At 51.1% G+C, this 22,446-nt stretch overlaps 1 protein-coding gene across 1 annotated transcript in view; it reads right to left on the bottom strand.

Annotated features, from left to right (window-relative positions):
- Positions 1 to 4,258: 4,258 nt before the first annotated feature.
- The window catches only part of MYBL2 (MYB proto-oncogene like 2), a 39,168-nt gene continuing 20,980 nt past the window's right edge, over positions 4,259 to 22,446 (bottom strand). Inside the window, exons 8-15 of the mRNA XM_077765258.1 lie at positions 20,343 to 20,630; positions 16,608 to 17,036; positions 14,286 to 14,425; positions 9,874 to 9,973; positions 8,319 to 8,432; positions 6,851 to 6,955; positions 5,351 to 5,500; positions 4,259 to 4,787 (exon numbers count right to left, since the gene is read on the bottom strand). Of these exons, the coding sequence (XP_077621384.1) occupies positions 4,659 to 4,787; positions 5,351 to 5,500; positions 6,851 to 6,955; positions 8,319 to 8,432; positions 9,874 to 9,973; positions 14,286 to 14,425; positions 16,608 to 17,036; positions 20,343 to 20,630 (1,455 nt within the window). The 3' untranslated portion in view covers positions 4,259 to 4,658. The remainder of the gene's footprint in view (positions 4,788 to 5,350; positions 5,501 to 6,850; positions 6,956 to 8,318; positions 8,433 to 9,873; positions 9,974 to 14,285; positions 14,426 to 16,607; positions 17,037 to 20,342; positions 20,631 to 22,446) is intronic.

Below are 22,446 nucleotides of genomic sequence, written 5' to 3'. Positions count from 1 at the left end.
GTAAAATGGTGGTTTCCAGGGACTGGGGAAGGGGGAAATGAGTTAATGGGTATAGTTTCAATTTCGGAAGCTGAAAAAAATCCTAGGTATCTGAACTGACACGTGCATATAGTTAACATGGTTGAACTGTATACTTAAGAAAGGTTAAGATGGTAAACTTTGGTATGCTTTAAACAACAATAAGAAGAGAACAAAACCAAGTCTGGTATGTAGAGGGACCTGGGATTATCAGTCATGAGCGGAGACTGTGGATCAGGTCTTCAGGGTCACTTTAATCCCTGGGTACCTCTCAGCACAGGTGACAATGGAGGACATGGCCCAAACTGGGACACAAAGCCCTGCATCTGGGAAGAGGTGTGGCATGACTCTGGGAAGGGCTTCTGGGCTCTTGAAGGGGCTGTGTCTGGGTGACTGGAATGGAAGAAGTAGGGGACTCTATCAAGATGCACATACAACTCTTGGACCACAAACACTTTTTGGGCAAGCCCTTTGGTCACACAGCAGAAAGTCAGGTCTTTCCTTAGGACAACTCCACCTCAAGTAGTCCAACACGAGATCTTTAGCTCATGAATGCCCAACAATGGCCAGAGCATCACTGATCCCCCCTTGGTTTTCATATTCATTCAACAAATATTCATTGAGCACCCACTATGTGCCAGCCACTAATCAGTGCTGGGGATAAAGCCATGAATAGGGCAGGTATCATCCTTGCTCTCTTGGACATGACATGCAAATGGAAGAGTCATACAATACGCCAGAACAATACAGGTATAACTACACCTAGACAGGCCCTTCCCAAGTGGATGTCCCACTGCCTGAGAAGTAGGAACAGGTGGTCCAGGGAGCTATCACCATGGAAACCACATGGCCAGGGCTGCCCTGAATCTGCCACACAGAGTTCTTGGGGAGTGAGTGTAACTCTAGGAGATGCTGTGGGGACCCAGGAAGAAGACAAGAGAGCAAAGGCCCCAGACATCTCATTGACTTTGATCAACTGAATGATTAGTACCATGAATCCCTACTACCCAAAGTGCAGTCCCCAACTCAGCATCACCTAGGAACTCATTAGAAACCCAAGCCCCGCCTGAGAGCCTCCTAGACCAAAGTCTACATTTTAACAGGATCCTACTGTGTGATTCAGGTGCAGGGTAGAATCTGGGAAGCACTGTGTTACACCATTAGTGGTGGTGACCTTTGAGGAAAATGGGTGTGTATGGATGAGAGGGAACTTCTGCATTCTAATGTATATACTTCTATGTCACTTGAATTCCATGTGAGGCTTTTAAAAATAAAAAATAGAGGGGCGCCTGCGTGGCTCAGTCGGTTAAGCGACCGACTTTGGCTCAGGTCATGATCTCACGGTTCGTGGGTTCGAGCCCCGTGTCGGGCTCTGTGCTGACAGCTAGCTCGGAGCCTGGAGCCTGCTTCAGATTCTGTGTCTCCCTCTCTCTCTGACCCTCCCCTGCTCCCGCTGTCTCTCTCTCAGAAAAAAAAAATTTTTTTTTTAAATAAAAAATAGACAAAAATGTATTAAAAGCATCTTAGAAGACAATTTCCTTTATTAAAGGGGAGATATAAAATGCAAATAAGTGCCGTACTACATATGTCAAACATCATACAGACGCCCTGTAGCTACACGTAAGTCCCCACAGCGTCGCACAATGTCCACCTGCCCCGCTCCTCCCAGGGGGTCCTGGCCTGCTCCCGACCCCGACAGCAACCTCGAGTCGAGGACACCATTTTCGCACTCGGAGTTCTTCGCGCCTGCCATGTGGGCTGCTCACTGCCAAGCCCTGCTCCACCCCGCCCCCGGTGTTGCTCCAGCCCAGGCTTGAACCCTCTGAACCCTCGGCTGTGGCCGCCTGCTCCGTGAAGGCCAGGACACCTGACCGATGTATCTAGACCATGCAACAGCGCCCGTATCAACAAACCACCCCAAATTCAGTGGCACTTAAAACAATACCGATTTCCTATTTCTCAAGAGTCCGTGGTCAGCCGAGCAGTTCTTCTGGACTGGGCCAGATAAGGTGAGGCTGGATGGCTCACGAAGTCCTCCCTCACGCCCCTGACGTCACCGGGCCATCCCGGCCTCTCTCAGCAGGCTTTCCCACAATTCCTCAGCGGCAATTAGGAGATTCCCATTGGGCTACATGAGTCATGTGACCTGCGCAAGGGCGTGGCTGCCGAGAGCAGTGATTCTTTGAGGGCCATTGCTGGAATCCTTGCTCATAGCCGCTGATCCTCTGACCGCGTCTTCTTTATCCCCAGGCCATGTTAGCCAGGAGATACTGAGCCACCATCTGGATCTTGTCAGAACACTCACCTGCCCCCATCCTAATTGAACCCCGTCTTTCCCTCCCACCTGTCTTCGGCCGTACTCCCTCCCTGAACTCAGGTGCTGGGCACCTCAGCACCTCATCAACCAACTCCCTCTTGCTTGTCACATGGGCCTAGGAAACACTGGGCCCCGGATCAACCTGGTTGGCCAAGTTCCCCAGGCCAGCCACGAGCTGCAGACCCCACTGGAGCAATGTGTGCCCCACACTCCCAATCAAACCACAGAGACGCCCTCAGCACTGACCCTGGCAATAAGCTCCCCCACCCCCCCGCCCGGCCCCGGCCCAAGCAGCGGTCCCATGGTGGCCAGGGGCTGCATTCAGCCTCCTCACTCAAGCCTTCCCTTCCACCTAGCAGGAAGGAATGAATAATGCCATTCATTATTCCCCTGCTTTCTTTCTTCAAAGCCCCTCGGGCTTGTGCATAGATGTTGGCTGATGCCCTCTCTAGAATATAAGCCCTGTGAGAATAAGGTTGTTTGGAAGCGTCTTGGAATTTATTCTCGTATCCTCGGCACCAGAACCACGCCAGGCACACGGGGGACATTTGATACCTGTTCATTTAATGTGTGAAGCAGCAACAGCTCCAGTGCAGAGTTCACCAGAGGTGGCAAGTTAACATGTTTGCAACTAGAAGGGATGCTCAGGACAGGCCCTGGGCACAGGTGGATGAGGCAGCCAGGAGCGGACACTGGCAGAAAGCCCCTGGTGGGTTGTAGGCCACCTCACTCAGGTGCAGTCACTGACCACCTGTCTAGGAACAGCTCTCCGGGAGCCTATGATAAATCTGGGGTGGGAGGACTGGAGGGCAGGTGGTCCCAGAGGCTTGTTGCATCCGATTTTGATGTAGGTGTCCTACCAACTGAGTTGCCGTGAGCCCTAGATATGAAGGTCCCCTGGTCCCTCACAGGGTCACCTGTCGATGCTGATAGCCCTGCAGGAAACATTCGGTGATGGAGCCTAGAACCTACAGGTCACCAAAGGAAGGAGTGGTGGGGGGCAGGGGAAGGGGTCCAGGCCAGGAAATCTACAAAGGCACAGGGGCATGTGGCAGATGTGGCCCTGCCATGGAACTGGCTGAAGCATCTGGCTCGGCCACAGGAGGTGCAGGAAGCAGGACTCAGCCAGGCTCAAACTGGGTACAACTGCATGTGACCAGGTAGGGGTCACCTGAGGGCTCTGCCATGCTGAACGACAAGACCCCATGTGCAAATTCAGCAGGACAGGAGTGTGTCAGTCAGAGGACAGGGTCCCAAGCAAGAGATCTGTCTTTAAGTCTCCCTTGGAACCAGAGGCATTGCAGCAGAGTGTAGAGATGGGTCTGTCCCAGGCAGTTGCCCATCCTGTGGTGAACTGAAACCAGCCCCCAGGGATAGCCACATGCCAAACCCCATGAACCCTACTGCTGAATACTCACTCTCCAGTCTAGACCTTCAGACCTGGCACCCACCCCTCTTCAATTCCCAGCTTCCAGCCAAGTGCTAGTCATCCCACTGCACCATGATCAGGGTGGACCACAGCCCAAGCTCCAACTGCTGCCATGGCCTTGCCATGTTAAGGCTACTGTGGCCATGAGGTCCTGCCCAGCTGCCAGTCACTTCTTTACTGGTCTCACCTGGGGGCTGGGCTCATGGCAGGCCAGGTCAGCCCTCCATGCCAAAGGCTAAGCAGGATCCTAATGTACCCTCCCCTCCCCGCCAACAGTCAAGATCCTCAGAGCTTTGAAGTGCCTCCAGATGAAACTGCCTCCAAAACACTGGGCCCCTCGGGAGAAGAGTATCCAAATGTGCAGACAAAGCAATGCTCTGAGGATGAGGACCCAGGTCTCCACATCCCTCAAAGCCCCAACAATAGTCACCAGAGAACCAGTGACTGGGAAACTACAAGCAGGGTCCAGGAGAAAGATGGAATCAACGACAGGACAAGGAAAAAGGCAATTTTATTCTTTCAAGAAAATGTACTAACAGGTTGAGGGAATCAGCACGCTGGCCACGACCCCCGTCCTAAGCAGGGGTCTGAGATGAGGCCAGGCAGGACCAGGACTTGGGAGAAGCTACTGGGACTCCCTGTGGCACTGGGGAGAGGACCAGGCAGGCCCAGGGGTGGGATTTTGTTCTGTTAGCACCAGGAACCGCCCGCAGCCACAGCTGGACTCGGAGACAGGACAGTGGGGGCCCTGCTCTGCCTCCACCTGAGCAGTCTAGGGAGGGGCTGGTGGCAGAAGGCTCCCTGCAGGTGGTCATCTGAGTGTGATTCTCAAATTCACAGACCGACCTTGGTTCCCCCAGCCCCCTGTAAACATAAGAATGAGCACCAAGCCCCTCAGGACAAGATGAGGGTCCGAGATGTGTGGCTGGGCTTCAAGCGGCCCAGGAGCTGCCGGGCTTTTTCTTGCATGAAGAGCTGGTCCCTGGTTCCCCCGCAGGCCACCATCTTCCAGGCGCTGGTCATCTGGGAAGAGGCAAGTGAGTTATCATCCAGGCAGGGACAGCATGCTCTCAGTGAATGCTGTGAGCCTGGTCAGAGGGGTGGGGGACGTTTCTATGACCCTCCTCCCTTTTGAAGCCACAAGTATTCTTGTGCTCCCTCCTCTTTCCTGGTGGCCCTGGAGAAGTCGGTCCTGTCTCTGGGCTTCCTCAGATGTAAAGCAAGGAGGCCGGACACAGCAACATGGCTGTTCCCCAGGCTGTGGGTGCCAGCCTCCTCATGAGGCAAAGCTATAGCCAAGCAAGAGATTCATACGTATAGACACTGAGGTGCGAGCAGCCAGGGCAGCCCCTGCCTTCGAGGACATGTGGTAAGCAACTAAATACAGAGACAATGACCTGGTTATGAGTGAGACCACACCATAAAAGGGCTCGGGGCAGGAGAGGCCTCTACCATATGGGCTCTCTGAGGGTGTGATGTCCACACACGTTAATTAAGCAAATAAAGCCACAGAAGGGCGCTGAGGCAGAGGCAATGGTCTGTGCAAAGTCCCCAAGGGTAATACCACATTCGTGGCCAGCACTCACAGGGGCAGGTGTTGGAAAGTGGCTTCGGGACTTCTGGGTCGCCACGTGCTTCTCGGGCTTAGCCTGCAGGAAGCCCTCATTGAGTAGGCTGTTTTCCTCTTTGATGCCTGGCACGGAGAGGCTGGAGGAGCTTGATGGGACATTTGTCGGCTGAAATCAAAACCAAGCCAAAGACTCACCCTTCTGCCACAAGTATGGTGGGAAGGAAGAAAACCAGTCATGTCCCAGCAGCACCACCTCTGGACTGCTGGATCTTGGGCAGGACATTAACTTCTCTAAGCCTCAGTGTCCTCTTCCAGATGGGGACTTCTCTGTAAAGTGCCTGTTTCGGAACCTTCACCTAATAAATGCCCAATAGTGCTGGTCCCTTTTACGTGAAGCTGGTTCCTCCCCCACAGCCTCAGGTGGGGGGTGGGGGGTGGGGGGTGCTCTAGTTTCTCCTGGGATCAGAAACATCCATGGGCATTTAGAGATGCCAGCATCAACCAGCACACACACACACAGCTGCACAAAATGCCCCCAGGCCCTCCAGCCTCCCAGCTCTTCACCTTTACCTTTACCCTCCTAACAGTCTGCTGGGCTAGATGCTCTTATGATAGGCAAGGGTCTGAGGCTCGGGGAACCTAAGAGATCCCAGAAAGCAAGAGCCAGTGTCGCCAGTGCCAGGACTCCGTCAGATCCATCCCACCCCAAGTCTCGTGCTCTTAGCTACTTGCTGTACTTTACCTTTTAGGAATTATTTTACATGCCCAAGGTGATGCCTGTTGAGGTCTGGCTACACAGCACGAAGACCCCAGCCTGGTGGGGCTCCCTACACAGTGATGCTTTCTGCACGAGCTATGGCTACAGCGGTCCTAAGTCCCCAGATCTGTAGGATCTGATCAGGCAACCCTTTGTCTCATGACCCTCGCCACACCTATCACTGCGTCATACTGGGCAACTCACCCCACTGTCAGCTGAGAGAGATCAACAGTGTAGCAAGCTTTCTGGGGACAGGCTCTGCATTGGCAACAGCCCCTCCCTGAGCTCAGCTTGGGAACTAGAGAGCACCCATCCCAGCGCTGATGTGCCCCAACCACCTGGCTGTGTGACTTAAGGCCCACCAGTGACCCTCTGCACGTCATTCCCACAAATAGAATATAATGGAAGGTGCTAAGGACCCAGATCCATGGTTTTCAAACACGGATCTAGCAGTGCAACTCTTGCCAAATAAACCTTTCTGTGAAAGATACATGCAGAGCTGTCTTGATTGAAGCTGGGGATGGGTCCCCAGCCCCTCCTTCTGCATCAGCCCCTCATTGCTGAGTCTGACATCCAGAAGCCTGGTCTGAGAACCACTGGGCCACTTCACTGCCAGAGTTCCCTCACAGCTAAAGGGTTCCAAAGGCAGAGGGCCTCCAGGGAGACTCCATCGTCCGTGGGGCAGAGGCACCCTCTGCAGTTCTGGGCAGGGGAGCAGGTAATGGCAGGGGGAACAGGCTTCTCTCTCAGACCCCTTACCAAGGACAGCACCTTGGGCAGCGTGGACATCACCAGCTTCACATCTTCATCCACGATGTCAAGAGCCAGGGACTTGCGGACCTTCTTGATGGGGCTCCGCCGCAGCTGGGGGTGGGGAGGAGGGAGACAGGGCAGACATTTGGGATTCCTCCGGAGTCACCACCAGCACCTTGGGGACGCCTGCCCCATCTGCCCTGATCACAGACCCATGCGCCTGGCTGAAGAATGGGGCAGGGTGTGGGCTGTGCAGGTAGGCTGGGAGACCCTGGCCCCATCACACATTTAGCACCTAGGGCAGACCATCCTGCCAGATGCAAGCACAGGGAGCAAGGACACAAACACCTCCATCCAGAAACCTGTTCCTCGTTCCCAAAAGGACCACGCATAGCTCCCAAGCCTCTTCCATACTAAACACACCCCTAAATAGGCCTGGGAAATAACCATCCAAGTTATACCTCAAAATACCCACCTGCAAACAAGGAATACAGACACATAAAACCCGAGGGACACAGGCTTGTTACAGCAATGCCCCAGCCCACACATGTACCTCCAATATGCAGGTCAAGGGTCAGCTCCAATATCAGGGAGGAGCTCTGGGACTGACTCACCCCCTAACCCACCAGTGTGCCCTAAATAGGTGTTGCCATGGCTCAGAACCACCATGTGACATAGCGAGGTCAAGTTCTCTGAACCTACACACCCAAAGGCCCTCATCCAGTGGGCCCCTTCCAGACTGACTACCCACCTTCCCTACACACCTCTCTGGCACATTCCCATCTTCCCACCTCTCCCAGAAGAAAGCATCTACAAAAAAGGGGGAACATGGAATCCATCTGCTTTCAGGAAATCCACATACATGGTGCAGCAGGTGTGTGGCTTCTGGGCTGGCCCGGGACAGCTCCTGCCCTAAACTCTGTACCCAGGTGTCCCTGCCAGCTCTCCACCTCGCCTGAACCAAATGTTCCCCACGTGGCTCCCGCACCCCAGATGCATGGCCAACTCCATCTGAAGATTTCCCTTGGAATCCTCTCTGTGTCCCTTCTACTCCCTTAATGCCATGTATTGAGATGGTCATGGTGTGTTTGTCTGGTGTCTGCCCCCACCCCCTGAGCCCCAGGAGGGAGTGACCATGTCTGGGTCTATAACACCATTCTATCTACTTCCCCAAGCCTAGAGCCCACTTTAGAAGGGTCTGAACACAATGCTACATGAGTAAGGGGCTAGTTCTGTGGGGAAGAGAGGAGGGTCCCGAGCACCAGGGCCTCACCCTGGTCAGTTTCACTGATAACCATTCTGGGGAACAAAGGGTATGGGCTGCAGCTCTACCTTCCCCAGTACCCCACTTTTACCAGGTGTCCTCAGATTACCCCCACCCCTCTCTCTCCCCACCTCCCCATGGCTCCACCTTCCTCAGCCTGAGCTGCCCAGGCTGGCAGTAACGGCATCTCCCACCCTACCAGCCACTCACCCCAGCCTTCCTCTTCTGCTTCTCAGGCCTCACTTCATCCTCAATGATGAGTTCGATGCCAGCCTCAGAACGCAGCACCTCCTTCAAGTCCTCCTCCAGGTGTGGGGTCTGGGGCTGGGGGCAGGACAGGACAGCCCATGTGAGGTTCCACACCCAAGGTCTAGGGTACAGCACCCATCCACACCTGGGCTGTCCTAGGCAATGCAAGGAGGCCCAGGGCCAGGATGCTAGCCTCCTACTCATTCATGACCATTAATTGTCCTACCTTGGATAAACAGACATTAACCTTAACTCACGAAGGGCCATCATGAGCTGGAAGTGTACCCACACATCACCACAGTGGCCCTCACACAACCCAGTGCAACAGCTGTCATCTTCCACAAGGTAGAAATGGGAGGCTCAGAGATCAAGCGCTTGGCCCAAGGTCACATGGCTATGGAGTTAGAACCTGGACATGCTTGAGCCCAAACTCCCTCACCCCTTTGTTCCACACTAACAGGGATTCTTGGTTCCATCCCCCCTTCCTGGGCCTATGGGGTTCCAGGCAACCACTCTGGCCTCAGGCGGCAGCAAACAGGAAAAGAAAAGAGCAGCACACAGAGGGGATGGCAACCCTGAGAAGTCATTCTAAAAGCCCCTACGTGCTTTAATTTTGGTTGCCAAGGTCGATGTGCCTTGTCAAGCTTGTCTGGAGAGCAGGCCGATCAATGTCTCTGTCTGGAAACTGTATCCCCACCTGAACTAGAGAGAGCAGTGCTGACTAGTGCCTCACTGGCCCCACTGACTCCATCAGCACCATCCCAGAGCCGAGGAGACCACAGCACGAGAGTCCCCACACAGTGGGGGTTAGGGGCACACCACAGACCCTGTTCACAAGCCAAATGCTTTTCTACAACCTTTCTCTCACCTTCCATTCATTTCTAGAACACCTGCCTCTGTTTCAGAAAGCCCATAGTGCCAATTTTCTGTTTTTACCAGGGAAAGCATGACCATCCCACTGGGAGGAGTAGGGAGAAGGGCAGTTTGTCCACGGCCAGGAAGGTGCCTCACTGGCCCCTCATGCCCGCCCACAAGTGGCTTGCCCGTGTTTTATAAAAAAAACGCAGTCAGTCAAAGGCTTCAGTGTGAGGGGCAATCAGCCCCAGCACACGAGCCCGTCCTCCATTCCAGCACCTGCTCATCTTCTCCCCAGCACTGACAATGCACTGGGAGTACCTAGCTCCCCAGCACTGACAATGCACTGGGAGTACCTAGCTACTCGTCAGTGTGTTTGATGTTGTCCCCTACCCCCAACACTGAGCTTCACCAGGGTGCCACTGCATCTCCAGCACCAGCCAGTGTCCACTCAGCATGTTGGAGGTGCTCAGAAAATGTCTGATGAATTGGTAAGCTACTCAGCCTCAGATCCCCCATTTATAAAATCAAGGCATTTGCAACCTCTGAGAGGTTGGGAGAGTCCAGTGAGCTCTCAGAGGGGAAGAGCTCTGTGAGCCGTACATGGCTGCATGGATCCAAGCAGCCCCACTGTGCACACCCCGCTGGCCACACCACATACCAGGGGCTTTAGTGGTCCATACTTCTCCAGGGCATTCTTGAATGGGGTCGGCGTGTGAGGAGTGTTGTCCATGGAGTACTTCTGATCTGGGGTTACAAACCTGCCAGGGCCAGAGAAGGAGGCTTAGCGACCGGGTAGGGGACAGACACCAGCCACTCCGCCACAGGCTGCTCATGACTCCCACTGTCCCTCTACCTGACCTTTGGCCTCGGCAGCAGGGAGGAAGCCCCGGGTACATGATCTCTTCCCATGGCACTCACTCCCACCTTTCCACCCGAGGGTCTTCATCAGGGGCTTAGAGGAAGGGCCAGCCTCAGAAAGAGGAAAGAACTGGACATAGTCTAAGAGGGCCCTAGAGCCCCAGCCAGGCAGAAGAATGGTTGAGACTGTTGCTCTGACATTAGCCGATAAATGAGGACTCTTCATAAACAAGGCAAGCCTGTAGCCACACTGCAGGCCCACTGAGAGAAGATCAGGGGAGCGAGGCAATAACCCAGGAAGACCAAGTCCCTTCCCCAAGCTCTCTCCAGAGTGTGTGTGCCCCATGGAGAGCATGTGGCAGCAGGATTATTAAAGGAAGACCTGTGATGCGAGACGGTGAAGCCAATGCACACGCTCAGCGTACCCTCTTCCCAAGCCCCCTCAAGATGATCACAGTGGGGATACAAATGGGGAGAGAATGCTTCAGCAGACCGAAACCTCGTCCACAAGCAGAGATACTAAAACACTTCTATCAGCCGTGACCCCAGCAGCATGCAATTTCTGGCAAGGATGGAGAAGGCTACTGGGGAGGGCCCAGATGAGGCCCCTCACCTGCCCACAGCAGGCCGCAGGTACAGGCCCGCCAGCAGGCAAACTTCAGCTCTCCATCTGCATGAGGCTGTGTCACCCCAGTCAGCTAGACGTACCACCACAGCAGACTCCCCGGCCTTGCTGGGGCCGTCAGAGCACGGGAGAAACACCCAGGTAGTCAGGAACTCAGGAGCAGAGGCCAACACGGACACCACTACTGGGGCCACTGCTCTGGCCACCACCCCGGCCTACCAGCCATTCCATGGGGAGATAAAAGGCTGGAACAAGGGTACACCATCCTTATTTCCTGCCTAGGGGTGGGGGTTAGATAGGGATCCACTTACTCTCTTCCCAAGTCCTTGTTATCTCCCACACAGGACACACAGACACCCTGCCTACCTGCCCAGTAAGGATGAAGGAAGACAGTAAGTGATGGTCAAATGTAAACATCTCACAGTTCAAACTGCAGTTCAAAGGGAGGACTCTAAGCCTCTGCGGGACAGGGAGTTTTCGCAACAAATATGAGAAAACTCTAGAACCTCTCCAATTCACAGTGTCAGCAAGAACTGTGTTAGAACACCAAGGAAGACCAACTCAAAAAGGAAAAACAGGATTACTTGAGATGAAAACAATTCCACTCTGTGAGCCAGAGGCCTCAGCAGGTGGGAGACTGCAGGAGCAAACTGGTGAATCAGAAGACAGTCCCACCATACGCCCTCAGAGTTCTGGGTGGCTTAGGACAATGAACAAGAACGTGAAGGTGGACACAACATGGCAAGCAACCATTAAGACTGTGTAGGAAGGAGGCCCTCAAGGTGGAAGGAAAAGGGGCAGACCTCCAGAGAAACAATTAGAAAAGAAAAAAAAAAAAAGCACATTTTTTTGAGTCTTGAGTTTGAAAATCGGGGTCGGGGGTGGCAGGAGTTAATAAAGAGACAACACACCCACATGCATCTGGCACATTTCAGGAATTCACACACACACGCACGCACACACACCCCAAAACCACAACTACACCAAAGCCCTGCAAGAATCCAGGGAGAAAGAAAAGATTTGCTACAAAGGAGTAAGAGCAGTTGGGTGTCAGATATCTCCGCAACATAAAGGCCTAAGAAAACAAAGCAGAGCCTGTGGTTTGGGGTCACAGCTCTTCTCCCTTGAGACTTCTAGATCCAGCTCCTGTGGTGGAAAATCAGGACACAGATAGCCCAAACATCAGATGACACAGGCCTCATGCCCTCCCTGCTCACAGCCTCTTCTCTGGGAAGAACTCAAAAAGCACCCCATCTAACCCAGAAAATAACCACATTTTAGAAGTGAAGGTTTGTGCTTTATGAACCAGTAAGATCTGCTCAACACAGCCCAGCCCCACTCACACACAGCCCTGGTGACCCCAGACTTCTCATCTACCATTCTCTACACGAGATTCACTCCAAACCTAGTGGCCTTATTTTTGTTCTTTAAAACACAAAAAGCTTGTGTCTGTCCTGGAGTCTCTGCATTTGCAGTTCAACCTGCCTTGAATTCCTCTCACAAATTCTGCCTGGCTCCCCCTCCCTAAAGGGCCATCCCTGACGTCCTCCTAAGTTAGAACGCCACCCCCCTTACTCTGTGTTCCCCAGGCCTGTATAATCCCCCTCATGGTTTCTATCACCTTTGGAAATACCATATACTGAGCACGTTCTGCTTATTTGTTAAAGAGCTGTCCTTTCCAATAAACCGTAACTTCTATGAGGGAAAAATGGGAAAGGTAGGATATAAAACTAGTGGGCAAGGAAACTAGTCAAATTTGGAATGAAGTCCAAACAACCACTGCCTATTGTGCCACCTTGCAGATGTCAAAAATAATTTCTGAAAGACAAATGAGGAAAACCAAACAGTCCTTTGTGATAGGAATCTGGATTTAAAGATGAAGTAGCAGATCTCCACTTCTGTCCCAAATGGGACATCAGGGCCAGATTTACTCTCCTGCCTGAAACAACAGAGTAACAACACACAGTGGATGACACAATAGGCTTCAAGACCCTGGGCACCAGATGACAGACAGAGGACAGGGACACGAGAGACGGGAGACAGGTGAGGACAGCTCCTGGGCAGAGCTCAGGGAGAGGAGGACACTGGGGGAAACCAGCAGGACCCTGAGTCGAAGACACATGCACAACACGGCATCGCCGGAAGGAAAGCAGAGGGCTGCACAAGACAGAACCCCAGACATCTGCAGATGGGCCTCCCTGAGTATTCTGCAGGGCACTAATTAGTGCACACATATGAGACCACCTGAGAGCAGGCAGAATGATGCAAAAATATCAGAGGGAAGGGTGCCTGAGTGGCTCAGGTGGCTAAGCGTCTGACTCTTAATTTTGGCTCAAGTCATGTTCCCAGAGTTTGTGGGACTGAGCCCCACGTTGGGCTCAGCACTGGGCATGGAGCCTGTTTGGGATTCTCTCTGTTCTTCTCCGGCCCACACTCTTGTGAGCTCTCGCTCATAAAACACAAACAAACAAACAAACAAGTAATAAAGTGGTACAGGCCAGATGACAGGAGAACATCTTTAAAACTCAAAGGAATAATAAAAATAAAACTCACAAGAAAAACCTGTCAGCCTAGAGTTCTGTACCCAGAAAAACTACCTTTCAAACATTAAGGCAACTTTTCAGACACAAACTTTGCAGATTCACCAAACTGCAACATTAAGAGATGACTTCAGAGAAAAAAGGAAATATGGATTTATAGAGAAATGAGGAGCAGTGGAAATGCTTCTTCATGTGGGGGGAAAATAAAACAGAAAAGCTAGAGCAGCAGCAGCAGACTAGGAACCATATGAGAAGAAAAAGAAGAAACAGAATGATTAGTGCCTTCTGCAACACCAGCATATCCACTTAAAGTCTTAGATTTTTAAAATTCTGGCTTGAACAGAGAAGCACTCTACATGCAACATATCAGTTCAACTCTAGGTCAACTGCTGAGAGACTGATTTCTGACCAGGGGATTCATAAATCTTTCCTGACATTATGTCTCATTACAAGGGCCAAAATTTCTGAGCGGATTCCTGAATTATATAGCTTCCTAAGGAAATAATCAGGCAATGCTTCTCCTGCAGCAAAGGTAATAAGCAGAACCAGTTAAGCAACTGTCTCTACCAGGAATTCAGTCAGGATGACACAGCAAGTGCACTTATGTGAAAACACTTCCATAAAAGCACACAGTTAAGCAACCTGTACAGGTGAAACACTGAGCTTCCTAAGCTCCCAGCCTGACCTCCTCCTGACTGGGCACCACAGAGATGGAGAGAACCAGGCACTTCTGTCCTCCATGGAAGGCTACTCAAGCACAATGGACTTGCACAGGAAACTCACACAAGATTAGGAAACTTTTCTCATAGCTATCTGGATGCTAGTCTGCAGATTAGAAAATCATCAAATTAAGAAATGAAAATGAGGAAGAACAAAGATGAAGCCCCAGCCTATCCTGACAAAAACGAAGAGGCATGGTAGCCAGAAGGAGGCTGCCTTCTTGAAACAGTCTCAGAAGTTTCTCTACAGGTGATCCTGGTCCTGGCTTGGGGAGAGGGTGGGGCCCAAGCTCCTGGGCTGGCAGGGGTGGGCCGGTACAGCACTCACGCAGCATGCTTCTGGTGCAGGGGTGTCTTATCCCGGTGCAGTGGAGTGGTGACGACCACCTTCTGGCTGCACACGGGGGTGGACGTCAGCGAGGGGCTCTCCAGCTCCAGTGTGTCCTGTTTGTTCCAGAAGTTCAGAAACTGCCAGGGAAGAGGATGGAAACATGACAAAGTGACAACCTGCAGGGGTGGGGTGAGACCCTAGGCCCCTACCCCCTGCTCTCTGACAGAGTGCTCCTCCTGACCTGGGAGCAGAATAAAGACCAAGAGACTCACAAGACCCATCAGCTAGGACCGCACAGACTCCTGGGATTGTTACTGCCCCAAGTCTTTGCTTTTGCAATGCTGGGGGAGGTCCCCTCCCCCATGCCTGTGCTCACAGCACTGATGACCATGCAGTCAGGACAAAGAAAGCTGACAGTCTGAGCGCAGCTCCTTTTCAGAAGTAAGACTAGCTCTTACATGACCTGTGGACCGGGGACAGTGACAATGGTCGTGGTGATGGGAGCACCTCCTCACACCAGGGCTTAGCATTCACACCAAGAATGTCTTATAGTTTTGACAGATCTTCTGTGACGTAGGTGCTATTATGACACCTGATTTTACAGATAAGGAAGCAGGGAGGTTCTTGCGCTGAGTGCTAGAGACTCAAATCCAGATCTGAGCCAAGTCTGCGACACTACTCTCCCCGTCTCTGCCCTGAAGGTGTCCCTGGAAACCCAGGGCCATGTGCAGCCCTTGGGTCCGTGACCCTGAGCAGGGTTCCCATCACCCTGGGCTGTCTCTTGGGCAACTCAGGGCTCACCGTCTTCCTTCTCTCGTCAGATGCCTTTACTTGAGGCCTGCTATGTATGGGCTGAATGGTGTATTGTCCCCCTCCAAATTCCTACGTTGAAACCCTGACCTACAGGACCTCAGAATGTGACTACATTTGGAGACAGAGCCTTCAAAAAGACATGATTAAGGGGAAACAAAGCCATAGCGTGAGCCCTCATCCAACATGACTGGTGTCCTTAGAAATTCTATGAGAAGGAGGTAAGAGATTATAAGAGATCAGGACACAGACACATACACAAAGGGACACCATGTGAAGACACAGGGAGGAGACAGCTGTCTACAACCCAGAGAGGCCTCCAAAAAAACCTGAACCTGCCAATGCTTAATCTCAGCCTCCAGAACTATGAGAAGATGAAATTTCTATTATTTAAGCCCCCTGATCTGGGTACTTTGTTAGGATACCCATGATGAACACAGGGCCTCACAGAAAAATACCACTAATTGCCCCTAACACTGGCCTGGGCTTGAGCCTTGGACAAATGTTGGGGGTAGTCTCCTAAAATGTGCCACATCTGGGCCTAGCTCTCTCCCACAGCTCAGGGACCAGACGTAGTGAGATCCAAAGCCTCCGCCCACCCTCTTCCGGTCTGGAGACATGGGACCTCCACAGCCTGCCTCCCTTGCCAGCTCTTCCAGTCCACCCTCCTAGAGCCCCACCACCCTCTCGGCTGCCAGGGCAGTGTATACCCCTCACTCACACCTAAAGCCCTCCAAAACCCCCACCCCATCCCCCAACCTCCCCATCCTCCCCTGGCTCTGGACTTCACATCAGACTCTGCTCCCTCATCTCCAGGTCTTTGTTCAAGCTGACAAAACCCAGCTCAAACATCTCTCTTGGGAGCTCTAACGGCCTTCCAGACCTGTAGGGAAGATAGGATCCCTCCTTAGCCCTCCCCAACAGTACTTTCATTACAGAGCCCCGAGAAGCAGCATCCAGGACACAATAAGCTCTCAATGACCATAGCACTTCCCACACCCCATTCTATTCAAGTAATTACAAGGCTGCTCTCAGTATTCACCACCCTCGTCAAGGGCATGGTTATGTCATCCTCACATTTGCACCCCAGGGCTGGCAATCTGCTATGAGCAGGTACACAATTAAAAAGATTCTTCGAGCAAATATTGAGTCTGTTCCCTTCTTTGCTCAGTTCCCCCTTGCTGGCCAAGCAAGCCCTCAGGATGACCCCTTCCCCCTAGACTAAATGCCCTCGCAAACTTGTAAGCCTTCTCCTTCATACCAAGTGTTACATTTATTTGCATCTTTCCTGTTAAATGGTGTTCCCACCAGGGCATAAACTTCATGAGGCTGGACCTAGGCCTGTTTTTGCTCACTCTACATCTCCAGCACCTAGCACAGGGCCTGGCACACAGCAGGTGCTCAGTGAAGATGTGCTGAATGACGTCTGCTTATGTGCCAGTCCCTGTACCGGACACCGGGAATCTGCACACTGAACCCAGGGAGCAGTCAGGGTGGGGGTCCACACACCTGGGAGGGTGAGAAGGGCAGGGTCTTGACGGGTGTGCTCTTGGGGGTGAGGCTGTTACAGGAGTCCATGAAGGACAGGCTAGCGCTGTTCTCCGTGACAGGGGACAGGGCGACACGCCGCTTCTTCTGCCGCTTGAGCACCGAGGGCGGTGTGCCAGTGCCCAAGCCCCCCACTTCAGTGCTGGGAGAAATGGGGATCAGCTCGCCCCGGCTGCTCCGGCTCAGGTCTGAGATGGTGTGGCCGTCCAGACGGTACTCAGTCACACTGGGCACCAGGGCAGCAGGCTGGCGGGCCAGCAGTGCCTGCTGCTGCTGCTGCTGCTGCTGCTGCGTTGGCTGTGGCTGCACTGGGCTGCTGCTGCTGCTGCCCTCTGCGGACGGCTCCTCGGGCAGGTCAAATTTACTCAGGTCACACCAGGCATCAGGGTCCTGCCCAGAGAGTGAGGTTAGGAATCACTGCAACACTCTGCTTTCCCAACGTTTTCTTGTGTTTCCTTGAGGAGTCCTCTACATCTGTAGATCTCTATTTGCAAACATACCGAAAGTCATATTGCACACATGGCTGCTCACTATTTTTTTATTTTCTTCTTTGCTTAATGTTATTTATTTTTGAGAGAGAAAGTCAGAGCGCAAGCAGGGCAAAGAGAGAGGGAGACACATAAAGCAGGCTCCAGGCTCTGAGCTGTCAGCACAGAGCCTGATGTGAGGCTCGAACCCATGAACTATGAGATCATGACCTGAGCCGAAGTCAGACACCTAACCGGCCGAGCTACGCAGACACCCCTGTTACTTTTTAAAAAGCAATGCGAGGGCACCTGAGTTGCTCAGTTGGTTAAGCATCTGACTCTTGATTTCAGCTCAGGTTATGATCTTACAGTTCATGAGATCAAGCCCTGCATCAGGCTCTATGCTGACAGTGGAGACCTTGCTTGGGATTCTCTTTCTCCCTCTCTCTGCCCTTACCCTGCTTACTGTCTCTCAAAATAAACATTTTTTTTTAAAAAGTGCTTAATAAAATATGCTTATTAAAAGAATCAAAGTTAAAAAATGAACAATTAAAAAAAAATCACATAATATATACAAAAAGCACAAAGAAAACTCAGACACCCGTCAGAAGTCTAGGAAATAAAAACCTAATCACTGAAGCCCCAGGCCCACCTCCCTTGTTCACATCCTCTGCCTGACCTATTTACCATCATCATGCATTTATCATTTTACCACTTACACAGCTCCCTAAATGATAGCTAGGATTCTGCATGTTTTTAATCTTAGAATAAATCACTTCTACATCCTGCTTTTTCTCCACTTAAAATTACAACAATAATAACACCTAATTCTATTATCTATGAGTTAGATATTTACTATTAATAAGTATCAGTTATATAATACATTTTCAATTTCTATAACACTTTTTATGACTGTAAAATATTCCATTATATGAATATCAGTTACTTAACTATTCCCCTCTTCTGTTGGACATTTCCCCCCTATTTTTAAAAAATGTCTATTTATTTATTTTAAGAGAGATAGCAAGTGGGGGAGAGGTAGAGAAAGAGAGGGAGACAGAGAATCCCAAGCAGGTTCCATGCTGTCAGTGTAGAGCAGGGCTCGAACTCACCAACTGTGAGATCATGACCTGAGCCAAAACCAAGAGTCAGAAGCTTAACCAACTGAGCCACGTAGGCGCTCCAATTTTTAAAAAAGTAAAACTAACACCTTCATGAACATCTTGGATATGGATCTTCTCCTGCATTTTTGGTCACTTCCTTGAAGGAGACTCCTACAAGTGGGGTCTTAGGCCCGAGGCTGTGTGACTGGGTTTAAGGGTCTTGATCTGCACGGCCATATTCCTGGAGAATGTGCTCCACTGTGCTCCATGTACCTGTCAGTCATCGCACCTCCTTGGCCACTTCACCTAAGTTGTCTCCAATCCCACAACAATCCTGCCAGGCAAGCATTACCTTCCTCCCTTCCAGGCCAGAGAGTGTACAATCTGCTAAAGTCACTAAGTTTCTAGAAGCATTCCAAGAGTCATACCCAGCTCTTTCTTCCTTTGCCCAGTAAATTACAACCCACCCACAGGGCTGCTGGAGACCGAACCTTCCACTTTGGTCCCTGGAGGTCTGGTCCTGAGTAGACCCAGACCTCTGTGGTGACTGCTGGTCCTTGGGACTCGCAGGAACCTGGGCAGTTATTCCTAAGGGTGGAGGCCAGCTCAGGGCAGCGCTGAGTGCAGGCCCCACACTCCCAGCAGCAAACCCCAACCTTGAGGAGACCCCAGACTGATGGTTCTAATGGACCAGAAGCATATCCTACAAGGACTGCCTGAGGGAACAGTCAGCAATGTTTCCACAAACGCTGTATAAGAGCATGCATGTTAGGTAGCAAGTAACAAGCCTGGCACACAGTGGGCACTCAAATGCCAGCTTCTGTAGTTACTAATGAAGCATTTGGCCTGGCATACAGTGGCTGCTCAATAAAACCGAGCTCCCCCCCCCTCCCAAGTGGAAGAGGATGCAGAACAGTCTGAGGATGAAGGCAGGTAACACCATGAAATGCCAACAGTGCCAGGCATGGAGTGGACCAACTTTCATCCAACTCTCCCCTTAGGGCCTGAATCAGGGACTGCACACGGCAGCCTCAGGGCTATTTATTGAACATATTGAGGAACATGTCAGACCTGCCTCTCNTTCAGGAAAATGTCAGCCCTGCCTCTCATGCCACTCTGAAATTTCTTGGAGTGGCGGGGACACCACAGCTGGACCCTGCAGCTAGGTCTGGAGATGAAGTGGTCAAGACAGTCAAGACCACCACACTTACTCGCAGCCTCAGGGCTATTTATTGAACATATTGAGGAACATGTTAGACCTGCCTCTCATGCCACTCTGAAATTTCTTGGAGTGGAGGGGATACCACAGCTGGACCCTGCAGCTAGGTCTGGAGACAAGGTGGTCAAGACAGTCAAGACCACCACACTTACTCGCAGTGTGACTGTACGGATACTACTTGACCTCTCTGAGCCTCAGTCTTACCTACAAAACAGAGAGTAAGGACATACCTTACAGGATACTGTATGGGTTATACATTAAAGCCAGAGCCTGGCATTTAGTAGATGTTCCATAAACAGCATCATTATTCTTAGAGTGGATGGGAAAACCCAAGTGGGAAGGTGAATGTGGGGTGCCTTACCCTGAACTCCACTGCCCTTGGTTGCCAGGCCTCTTGCATCACCTCCTGAAACTCGCTCTACACAGCAGGCTTGGCTGACACAGCTAGGAGCTAGGATGTCACATCAAGAGGTTCAGCCCCCACTGAGGAGCTCCCTCCCAAGAGGTACGATCCACAACTAGTGCAGCCTGAGTTACCAGAAACCCCTCGGCACCCCATTCCCAGCCCCCATACGTGGTGCCTCAAGCACTGTGCTCTCCCGTGCTGAGTTACGGACCTCAAACGCCCTCCCCTTTCCATCCTGGAGGTCTCAGTGCAATGTCACCTCCTCTGGGGAGCCCTCCCACCCCACCTGCACCATATAGCACAAGTCAGAAGGTCCCTGAGGACAGGGGCTGCCCAGCAATTATCTGTGTCCCCAGGCCCTGGCTCCCAGACGAGCACTCAGCATCACCTCAGGATATGTTGGCAGAACGATGGAGTGAACAGAAAGGATGCCTGCCCACGAGAGCAGGCCCAGCTGGTGCACGCTCTGGGCCCACTGTGAAGTGCTGTGACCAACATTACCGACTCGATCAAGTCCAGGGCTTCCGAGAGGCTGGACTCCACGGCAGGGATGAGGAGGTTTGCAGCCTCCACCACCCACTTGTAGGGCAGGCTGGTTTCTGGTGAGGAGCCCTCCTGGTCTTCACGCTTGGGGAAGTCTTCCAAGGGCTCTGGTGTTCGCACTCCATCCAGGTCTGCAGGGACAGCTCCCTGCCCCTTAGAAGTAGAGGCTGCCATGGCCTCCTCCTCACTGCTTTCCTCTTCCTTCACGGCAGGAAGCGCTGAGGGCCAGTTGGTCACGAGACTTCCCTGTTGGACACAAGGGCACCCTGTTTGTGGAGTTCTAGTTATCAGATACACACTATGTAGTATTCCACCTAAAATCACACACCCCAGGGCACCTGGCTGGCTTAGTCGGTAGAGTGCGGGACTCTTGATCTCAGGGTCAGGAGTTTGAGCTCCCCATTGGGTGTAGAGGTTACTTAAATTTAAAAAATTTAATCAAATTTTTAAAAAAACATAATCTGAATCTAACAAGGAAACTCAGATGAATCTAAACTGAGAGGCAGTCTACAAAATAACATCATATACTTCAAAGGTATGAACATCACGAAAGGTTAAGAAAGGCTGATGAACTATTCCAGATAAAAGCAGACAAAAGAGATACAACAACTAATTAAAGACTTATCTTTAATGTGGGCAGGAAAATGGAATATAGACTGTAGATTAGTTAAAAGTCCTGATTCGGCGTTAAAAATCCCTCAACTGGATAGAAGCCTACTATGAGTATGTAAGCAAATGTCCTTATTCTTAGGAAACACAGATTCAGTATATTAAGGGATAGAGAGGTAAGTACATGTAACTGGCTTCTCAAATGGCTCAGACAAAAAAGCAGTAAGTGTATACAGATAAAGCAAATCTGGCAAATGTTAAAAACTAATGAATCTAGGGGCACCTGGCTGGATCAGTCGGAGCATGTGAATCTTGATCTCAAGGTTCTAAGTTCGAGCCCCATGTTGGGTACAGAGATTACTTAAAAAAAAAAAATTCTTGAAGAAAACCCCCACACAACTAATGAATCTAGTAGAGTATTATGGGAGTTCTTTGTACTATTCCTGTATGCTTAATATTATTTCAAAATAAATGTTTGGAAAATGAGTATATACTAATTTTGTGATCAAAAAAAAAAAAGACAAGAAGTAGAGGAAAATCATATATGGCAATAGCTTTCCTGGCAGAACCTTGGAACTGAGGCCAACACGTTAACCCAGCAGATTTTAGCGTAGCCTTGAAAACAGCATGTGATTAACAAGGCATCCCAGAGGGCAAGGAGTGCTATCCCGTGTCAATGGGAGGGGTGCAATGGCATCAGAGAAAGGACATGGGCTCTGGATTCAACCAGAGCTTGGCCATTTCTGCTAGCTGATCTTGGGCAAGCTGTGTGACCTGCCCGTTCAATTTTCTTGCCTGTAAAATGAGGCAAGAAAATTGGGGCACCTGGGTGGCTCAGTCGGTTGAGTGTCTGACTTTGGCTCAGGTCATGATTTCATGGTTTGTGGGTTCGAGCCCTGCGTAGGGCTCTGTGCTGACAGCTAGCTCAGAGACTGGAGCCTGTCTTCGGAGTCTGTATCTCCCTCTCTCTGATCCTCTCCTGCTCACGTTGTCTCTCTCTCTCAAAACAAAACATTAAAAAAATTTTTTTAATAAAATAAATAAAATGAGGACACTAAGGCTTACCATGCAAGGATGTTATGAAAATCATCCAACGACATGAAAAGGGCCCAATCTAAACAGTAGCTATTATCACTATTGTTGTCAAGTGAACAGGATGGAAATGGTTTGTGATACAAGCAAAGAAAGAAAAGCAGATAAGAACAGATTTGATTGGGGTGCCTGAGTGGCTCAGTTGGTTAAGCATCTGACTCTTGATTCTGCTCAGGTCATGATCTACCTCGCAGTTTCGGGAGACTGAGCCCCCTGTTGGGCTCCACGCTGATAGCACAGAACCTGCTTTGGATTTTCTCTCCTCTCTCTGCCCCTTCCCTGCTCATAAGCATGGTGTGCTCTCTCTCAAAATAAATAAACAAATAAACAAAACATCAGATTCGATTAAAAACTTATAACT

Source organism: Crocuta crocuta, unplaced genomic scaffold, assembly GCF_008692635.1.
Source record: "Crocuta crocuta isolate KB4526 unplaced genomic scaffold, BGI_CrCroc_1.0 scaffold477, whole genome shotgun sequence".
NCBI lineage: Eukaryota > Metazoa > Chordata > Mammalia > Carnivora > Hyaenidae > Crocuta > Crocuta crocuta.
This window is presented reverse-complemented; position numbering and strand designations above follow the sequence as displayed.